At 44.2% G+C, this 9,846-nt stretch overlaps 1 protein-coding gene across 1 annotated transcript; it reads right to left on the bottom strand.

The window, feature by feature from the left end:
* Positions 1 to 1,127: 1,127 nt before the first annotated feature.
* LOC119300511 (rapid alkalinization factor-like) lies at positions 1,128 to 1,917 on the bottom strand. Its single transcript, XM_037577456.1, has one exon. It carries the CDS (start codon positions 1,726 to 1,728, stop codon positions 1,360 to 1,362), a length of 369 nt encoding a protein of 122 aa, XP_037433353.1. The 5' UTR covers positions 1,729 to 1,917; the 3' UTR covers positions 1,128 to 1,359.
* Positions 1,918 to 9,846: the final 7,929 nt, after the last annotated feature.

Genomic DNA, 9,846 nt, shown 5'->3' with positions numbered 1-9,846 from the left:
CGGTCCTAGACGTGGGCATGCCTGGCCCAAGGCAGGCTGTGCGGGCGTGCTCGTGGCCCGGCCCGTTTGGTCAGGCCACGAGCACGACGATGCCCGCGGGCCACGAGAGGGAGGAGAAGCAGGTCACGACGATGTCTATGCACGCCGTGATCAGGAGAGTAGAACTATACTATTTTCGCAACACGGCACTCAACCACCAGCAGAATAAAATACGCTTGTTCCACGGATCCAAGGCTTTGATTACGGGTAATCTTGGCAGACAGGCATGCAGATGCAGGCCACCATTTATCCCCCTCGATAAACAACAGTCCGCAGGACACGCGGCGGGGAGGGACAAAAGAATCGCCAGCCAGTTCATCTCCCCAAGGACACGGCATTTATTCCTTTCAACCAACCCCATTTGCCAATTTTAAAGCACCAATTCCAAAAACCTTTCACTTCAATGATCAGCTACTACCTCGAGTCATTTCACAGTGGATGAGCCTGAGAGAATGGCTCAATTCCGCAGCTCAACCTCGAGTCATTTCACAGTGAGTAGCTCAGAGAAGAGAATGGTTCAATTTGCGCAGCTCATGACCACTGCAACAATTACTCAATCTTCTCCCTTTTCCCCGTACTTGGCGAAATGAAATGATGCACTAGTAGTAGTACTCCACTAACTGAGTTAATTATCACCCTCGATTGATTTATGGTACTACTGTAGTAGTACTACGCAAATGGAATTGGCTTCAAGATGGCAGGAGCGACAAGTGAGGCAGTGAGCAACATGGCCTCCACTAACTCTTGTCTGTTGCCTCAACAAACCAACCTACCTACCTCCCTCCCCGGCCCAAAAATAAACAGCAACGATGTGCAAGGAGGAAGAGCAAAATATAGCTCTTCCTCCTCCATCATGCCAAGATCTACAAATTGGTGATAGCACTTCATCTCTAGACACGAAAATTGCAGATGGTTCTACGCTCTGGATCCACCTGAACGCCACAAGGAAAGCTCGTACTAGTAGAATTTATTTTTCTCCCGACACCAATCATTTAACAATAGCAAAGCATTCTCTTGATACAGACAAGAAAGCAGCTCAAGTTCATCATCTTACTCCAAGAAGATGAAGGGAAGAGGGGCATGCAAACTTCAAAGAATAACAAATATCTCTTCATATTAAGGCACAAATCTCTCTTATACTTTACAACAACGACGGCAACAAATGTCCCAATAGGCCAACACAGCAGCGGCAACAACCAAAGAAATTTAACTAATAATAGTAGCAGCAGCAGTATACTAGTGGCACCGCTTAAAGAACAGCACGAGAAGCAGCTTATTTTTGAACTGAGAGGACGTGATCTCTGGGCGCGGATCCGAGGCTTAGCCGCGGCAGCGGGTGATGCGGGAGCATCCGCGGTGGTAGGGGTTGGCCTGGGCGCCGGGGCGGCAGTTGTAGTAGCTGGCGCCGCGGCGGTTGCAGGGGACGGTGCCCCTGCGCAGCGCGCCGTAGCTGATGTAGCCGCGGCCCTGCAGCACGCGGCGGTGCGCCTCGGCCGACGCGGACCCGAGCTCCCCCTCCGCGTCCTCCCCGCCGCACTCGGCCACGGTGCCCCTGCACTCCCCGCGGCCAGCGCCGCCGGAGAGGAGGCCGAGCTGCAGGTGGTCCCCGCCGGCGATGGACGAGGCGGAGGCGGACAGCGCGACGGCGAGCACCAGGAGGAGCAGCACGAGGCTCCTAACGCCGGCCATGGCGCGGCGGCGGCGAGGGGTAGCGGGCGAGAATGAATGCGCGTGGGGGAGGGGAGCGCACAGCGAAGCCTTAGCTGGCGCGGTGTGACGAGAGGAGGGGAGGGGAGAGGAGAGGAGGGAGGTGGGCGAGAGGGATAAAGTGGGAAGAGGCTGGGGAGCGGCGGGGGTGGGACTGGTGAAATAGAAAGGGGTCCCAACCCCCGAGCCAAATAATAAAGACGCGGAGCGGAGCGGGGCGGAGGAGAACGGTAGCGCGGCGCGATGCGGCCGCGTTGCGACTGGATTCGGCGCGGTGCGGTGCGCAACAACTGGACACAACTCATGTGACGAGGAGGAGGAAGCGTGTCGTCGGAGACAATGGCCATGTGCAGCCAGGCAATGGACGATGAGACGAACCGCGTGGTCGTAATAGCGGTATGTCATCGGCGCAAAGCTCGCTGGATGATTAAAACCTGACTATAATGGGACGAGAGCTGTGGGAACATGGAGGATCGTGGGACGGTGGCAGCTTTTCAGGTGGGCTTTCCTGTGGTGTTCGGCCACTGTCTGTTGGCTTGCTAAATTTGTAAAGTTACCACGAGATGATGGTGCCCTTTTATGATATTACTCCATTATTGAGCGAATTTTAAGGGTAGACGGTGTATTGGAAAGGAGAGGGATGTTTGTGTTATGGTAAAATTTCGTTTAAAATTGTACTGACAATGGCCATCGCTGCAAAATCTGGACCTATTCTGTGGATTTACAAAGTTGTGCTATACGTGCAACTCTCGCGTCCCTTCCCTTGCATAGCACGCAGTTATCCAGACATCCAAGCTCTTTGTCACTGACCCTCTTTCCCTTACAAGGGCAGCAACTCTTTGCAATGCTAGTACGTGGTTTTGGCATACCAACAATTCAACATACTACGTGCTTACATTCTGGTCTTCTGTTCATCTCTGGTTTTCCCTCAACGTGCTAACCTCGACAGCACTCATGCATTTCAGATTGAATATGAGGCCGGTCATCCTTTGGCCATTCCTTCTTAATTTCTCATAGTATCTTCTTTCTCCTACGAATTTCTTGTTTTTCTTTAGTTTTGATTGCATATGGTCAACTTGCCGATGGATAGTCCGTCTTAGGGGGTGTTTGTTTTCAGGGACTTTTTTGTGTAGGGACTAGAAAAAGTCCCTCTTAGAGACTTTTTTTACCAAACGGGAGAGACTTTTTAGAGACTAAACTAGGCATTTGGGACTAAATGAAGAAGACTCTCAAGGAGAGTCTTTTTGGGACTTTTTGGAACTTTTCCAACAATGCCCCTCCATGCACTTATTGACCCGCCATCCCATGGTGTGGTTTGATTGTTATTTTTCTATATACTAGGGGCAACATGTTCATTTAATAACCTCTAGAAAGGGACTAAGGACTTTTTAGTCTCTGAAAACAAACAGGGAGGGACTTTTTAGGGACTGGGGACTTTTTAGTTGAGACTAGAAAAAGTCGTAAGACTACAGAACCAAACACCACCTTAGTATGAAGCCATATACGAATTAAATACTCGATGAAGTTTTCTTCTTTTTAAAAAAGAATGGCACTTTAGGGGACCTCCTTGGTACAAAGAAAATTCATGAGATTATTGTAGGATTCTATCTTTTAGGAATTTTTCCTATGTGATGCGTTTTTTTCTTACTAAATTATATATTCAACAGAGTCCGGCAAAACAAATACATGAATCAATCCAAAACCATCTTCCTGGACATCTCTATCGCTACATCTATAAGTTTGATGATGAGTCCTAACCTTGCGCCAAGGCATATCATCTAATATGATGGCCTTCATCAAGCGACCCCATAGAGAGCCGATAGCACCAATCGGTTTACAGGACTCTCAACATGCACTGCATGCGCACGATCTAGAATCCATCGCAGTCATCTTCCATTGTTCCACTTCAGGAAAGACCAACGGCCTTGCTAGACCCAATTGTCGTCGACGCCACCACGGCGCGAGACAACGCCATCATTGTGCCCACCACCGCAACGTATAGGCGGTCCGACACCATGTCCAGCAGCTTCCTGACCATTGTCGCGTCGTCGGCGTCGTCCCGAGCCCGCATAGTGTGCCGCCATGCCTCCGATTCTGCCGGCGTATGCATCCAGTGACTCGCCGTCTGCCATGCGCAGCCGACTGAAGTCGCAGCGGAGCGTGGACAGCCGAGCCACCCTGACCCAATCCACACCAAGGAATCGTGCCTTGAGGCTCGTCCACAGCTCCGATGTCGCCTCCTTCGACGACACCTGCAACAGAATGTCCTCGCGAGCGCTCCGAGTAGGTAAGCCCTCGTCGTCTTGTTCTTCTTCGGGTCGACCGCCATCGTCGCGTCCGTCGGAGCCACCGCCCCCTACAGCCCATGCGCGTCGAGGTTGGCCTCGACCTTGATCGCCCACATAGTGTAGTTGTCACCGATGAGCGTCGGACACTCCAGGGACAACACGCTCCCTGCTTCGCCGCCGTACGGCACGAGCGACATCGATGGCGATCAACATCGAACTTTCGGTCTCACTAGTAGTAGAGGAGCGTCTAAGTGGCAATACGAAAGAGAGTAAATACTAAACAAAGCCACAAAGACTAGTTGTGCATACTAGATCATACCTCAACCTAGAACCGGATCAATTACTCAAACATGGATGAATAGACACACAAAGAGGAATGATTTGTAGCTGCCATCAACATGTTCAATCTTACAAAATACATGTGCGAGGACGGAGATGGAGATGGGTACCGACACGCCCTGCCTATGCCCAGTGCTCTGTGATGGCGGCGGAGCCTTCTCCTCCTCTTGTGTGGCCTTTGTGGAGATGGTGATGGAGGGAGAGGCCTCCCTCTAGATGAGATGGGAGAGCCTCCTGGTGACTGTGCGAACTTGTGGTGGAATGAGGATGATGATCCCGACGGCTAGGATTGGAGCTCTTCATATAGGAGGCCTCTTCGGGTCTCCTCCATTGATGTAGCCTCCTCACTTTCATCCACGGGCTCTAGGGGGGTCAAATCCCTGCACAAATGATGCCTTATGTGCCAAGGATCCCGCAGGAACAAACCGGGACGAAACCAGAGCAAGATCGGGAAGGTTCTGGCCAATTTATGAAGCTGTCTGGAGATCATACGAGCTCCCATACGAGCAGCTATGCTCGCATGGAAGGCAGTCATACGTTCTCGACTCAGGGAGCACTTCCGTATTTTTGGTCGCCATTTCGTCATACGAACTCCGGGTTTGACGTTCCTGGGCTCGTTGGATTCCTAGCAAAAATCCTAACGCATTTGTGGCCTTGGATATTCAATTTGGACACTTTAATAAATTTCAAAATATCAAATACTCCATAGGGCCTTCGTCTGATGCCTAGAACTTCTTCGGTTTAACTCCCAACTTGTTTTTTATGTGTCAAGTCCATGGACACGCCAGTACACCTACCGAACTTCTTCAGTTTAACTCCCAACTTGGTTTTTTTGATGTGCCAAGTCCATGGACATGCCAATACACCAACAAAGACCACAAAAAATAGTAAAACTAATTAAAAACTAAATAAAAATAAAAGTTGTGCAATGAACTTGGTAAAATGAGTAAACACCAAAAATTATGCATTGGGGGCATGTATAAGTGCTACATGGATATGATATGAGAGATTTTGGCACTAAAATACACTCTAAAATTATGCACAAAATCCACCATCATCTACTAATTATCATCTTGTTGTGATTACAAAGGTAAGTTTAATCAGTGTTTTCATATGGACCACTTTATTTTTCATTGGGTTCATACCGTATCCAATGCACCAGGTGATATCGTTGGATGAGAGAATCATGACGTAATGATTGTCAACTTGTTGTGATTACAAAGCTAAGTTTCATCAATGTTTTGTATATGTGTGCCGTCTTATCATCCTAATGACTGATCTTGATGGACTCGTGAGGTTCCTGCAATGAAATACTCCCTTCGTTCCACAATGTAGAAAAACATTTATATTTAGAACCTCGCAAACTTTGGCAAATTTCTAGAGAAAAATATTTACATTTAGAATGCCATGAATATATCATTAGATTCATTATAATAAGTAGTTCCACATTTATATATTTGGTATTATAGATATAAATAGTTTTGTCAATAAATTTGGTCAAAGTTTGCAAAGTTTTTGGAGGAAATGGTAAGAAATGAAATATTAAACCTTCTGGAGGCAGTTATAATCCTATAGCTGATAGTAGATGGGTAGGTCTTGTTCGTTGTGTTCCTAAGAAAGGTGGCATTACTGTTATTCCTAATGATAAAAAGGAACTTATCCCACACAGAGTTGTTACTAGTTATAGGATGGTTATTGATTTTAGAAAATTAAATAAAGCTACTAGGAAGGATCATTATCCTTTGCCTATTATTAATCAAATGCTAAAAAGATTATCTAAACATACACACTTATCCTTTCTAGATGGTTATTCTAGTTTCTCTCAAATACCTATTCATCCTGATGATCAAGAGAAAACCACTTTTACTTGTCCTTTTGGAACTCATGCTTATAGACATATGCCTTGGTTTATGCAATGCACCTACTACCTTTCAAACATGCATAAGCACAACTGTCATATTTTTGATTTCTGCAATAAAATTGTTGAAGTTTTCATGGACAATTCTCCATCAATGTGACTTATTTTGATGATTGCATGCACAATCTTAACAAAGTCTTGCAGATATGTGAGGAAACTTATCTTGTCTTGGACTGGGAGATGTGCCACTTCATGGTAAATGAAGCTATAGTCCTTGGTCATAATTTTTTTGAAAGAGGCATCAAGGTCGATAAAGCAAAGGTAGATGCTATTGAGAAAATTTCATGCCCTAGAGATATTAAAGGTATAGGAAGTTTTCTTGGTCGTGCTAGTTTCTATAAAAGGTTCATTAAGGACATTTCTAAAATTTCTAGGCCTCTTACCCATATTTTACAAAAAATATGTTACATTTGTTTTTGATGATGATTGTAGAGATGCCTCTGGAATTCTTAAGAAATCTTTCATTACTGATCCTATTGTTCAATCACCTGACTGGAATTTACCTTTAGAAATTGTGTGTGATGCTAGTGACTATGTTGTAGGGGTTGTCCTTGGTTAAAGAATTGATAAGAAATGGAGTGCTATTCATTATGCTAGCAAGACTCTAGACAATGCCCAAAGAAATTATGCTACTACTGAGAAAGAATATTTAGCACTTGTCTTTGCTTGTAATAAGTTTGGCCCTTACATTGTTGATTCTAAAGTAACCATTCACACTGATCATGCTGCTATTAAATATCTTATGGATGCTCAGCCTAGACTAATTAGATGAGTTCTTTTATTACAAGAGTTTTATTTGCATATTGTTGATAGAAAGGGAGATGAACATCCTGTAACTGATATTTTTTCTAGGAAGGAAAAAATAATTGATGATCTTATTCCTGTTAATGATAGTTTTCCGGATGAGAAATTAGTTGTTAGTAATGCTTCCTCTCGTGAAAATCCCTGGTATGCTGATTATGCAAACTATATTGTTGCCAAATACTTGCCACCTAACTTTACCTATCAAAAAATAAAAAATCTTCTTTGATTTAAGACAATACTTTTGGGATGACCCACATTTGTAAAGAAAGAGTAGATGGTATTAGACATTGTATAACTAAGAATGAGTAGGAACAAATCTTGAGGAAGTGTCACTCCAGTCCATATTAAGGGCACCACGCTGGAGACAGAACTTCACATAAGGTATTACAATCCAATTTCTATTGGCCTACCCTCTTTAAAGATGCAAGTAAGTTTATCCTATCTTGTGATGAGTGTCAAAGAGTTGGCAATATTGGTAGATTTAAAGAAATTCCTATGAACTATTCACTTGCTATTAAACCTTTTGATGTCTGGGGTTTTGATTATATGGGACATTTTCCTTCCTCGTATAGTAATACTCATATTTTAGTTGCTATTATGTCATGTATTGGGTAGAGGCTATTCCAACTAAAAGTGTTGATCCTAATACTTCTATTAAAATGCTTAAAGATGTTATCTTTTTGAGCTTTAGTATCCCTAGATATCTTAGGACTGATGGTGGTTCACATTTAATTCATGATGCTTTCAGAAAAGTTGTGGCTAAATATGATGTAAACCATAGAGTAGCTTCACCTTATCATCCTTGGTCTAGTGGGCAAGTAGAATTAAAAAACAAAGAGATCAAACTAATTTTGGAAAATATTTTTAATAAATCTAGAAAGATTTGCTCTAAGAAACAAGATGTTGCACTCTGGATTATAGAACTGCTTAGAAAAATCCTACGAGAATGTCCCCTATATGATGGTTTGTGCAAAAGCATGTCATCTACCTTTTGAGTTAGAACATAAAAGCTTATTGGGCAATTAAGGAAATTAATTATGATTTTGAACTTGCTGGAGAAAATAGGCTACTTGACATGAGTTCTTTGAGTGCAGAATTGAAGCTTGTGAAGATGCCAAGTTGTTCAAAGAAAAATTTAAAATATGGTATGATAAAAGAATTTAGAAATGAGAGTTTAATATTGGTGATAAACTCTTTTGTACAAGTCTCATTCAGTCATTTTGCAGGCAAACTTCTTTCCAAGTGGGAAGGACCCTACATCAGGAAGAAGTTTACTGATCCAGAGCTATCAAAATCTATAAGACCAAAGGTAATAAACTAAGGGTAGTTAATGGGCAAAGAATTAAGCATTATATTTTCAGTAACCCCTTTGAGGTAGGTACGGACATTATACAAGCAATCACACTGGAAGAATACATAAAAAACTTTTTGAAAGACTCCAAAATCCTAAAAAGGAAGAGGTATGTGATACGGTAAGTAAACTGACTCTAAAAATTTATGACGGTGAGGTAAGCATAATGTGATGACACCATGAATTTCTTGAGCATCGGGTGCCCAGGATGACATTGTATGGCAGGTTCAGCGCCGCGACATGAAGACTATGCTCTCTATTCGATAATTATCTTTGGTGTCGAAGGTGACCATCAAGGACACGTGCCCGATCGACACAGTAATCTCTAGGGGTAGCACCGAAGGATTTGTCAGCTCCAAGCATCCCAAGGAACTTGCATCTTCTCAAATATTGCCCGGGGAGGGGGGTATTGAGGCCTCAACCCCCGCCCACCAACATGTTGGTGACCTTGATGTTGCAGATCGTTGTAGAAACCACCAATGGAAGGTATTCGATGCCCATCGTGCTCCTAGGGTGGTCTTTTTGGTTGAATGTTATATGTGTTTCTGACCATCTAAGCGGTCGAGATGCGTCGATGCTCGGGGCATGACATTAACCTCTAACGCCAACAAATTGAATTATCTGGCATAAAGTAGGCATGAAGGCGTCATTATGTCTGCACACGACGATCCTAGGACTTAGGTGATACGTCTCCAACGTATCTATAATTTTTGATTGTTCCATGATGTTATATTATCAATCTTGGACGTTTTATAATAATTTTATAGTCATTTTATATCATTTTTTGGTACTAACCTATTGACATAGTGCCAAGTGCCAGTTGTTCTTTTTCCATGTTTTTTACATCGCATAAAATCAATATCAAATGGATTCCAAATACCACGAAACTTTACGGTGATTTTTGATGGACTAGAAGGAACGTAATGGGCCCTGGCTGCGCCTGGGGGTGCCCCGAGGAGAGCACAACCCACCAGGGCGAGCCAGGAGGCCCAGGCGCGCACTGGTGGGTTGTTCCCACCTCGGGTGCCCCCCGAACCGCCTCTTTGCTCTATAAGTACCCCAATATTCCAAAAACCCTAGGGGAGTCGACGAAATATTCATCCAGCCGCCGGAAAGTCCAGAACCACCAGATCCAATCTAGACACCATCTCGGATGGGGTTCACCACCTCCATTGGTGCCTCTCCGATGATGCGTGAGTAGTTCTTTATAGAACTTCGGGTCCGTAGTTAGTAGCTAGATGGCTTCCTCTCTCTCTCTCTCTCTCTCTCTCTCTCTCTCTCTCGATTCTCAATACAATGGTCTCTTGGAGATCCATATGATGTAACTCTTTTTGCGGTGTATTTGTTGGGATCCGTGAACTTTGAGTTTATGATTAGATGTATCTTTTCATATCCATGAA

Source organism: Triticum dicoccoides, chromosome 5A (assembly GCF_002162155.2).
Source record: "Triticum dicoccoides isolate Atlit2015 ecotype Zavitan chromosome 5A, WEW_v2.0, whole genome shotgun sequence".
NCBI lineage: Eukaryota > Viridiplantae > Streptophyta > Magnoliopsida > Poales > Poaceae > Triticum > Triticum dicoccoides.
The sequence above is the reverse complement of the archived record's forward strand: the minus strand, read 5'-3'. Positions and strand labels throughout refer to the sequence as shown.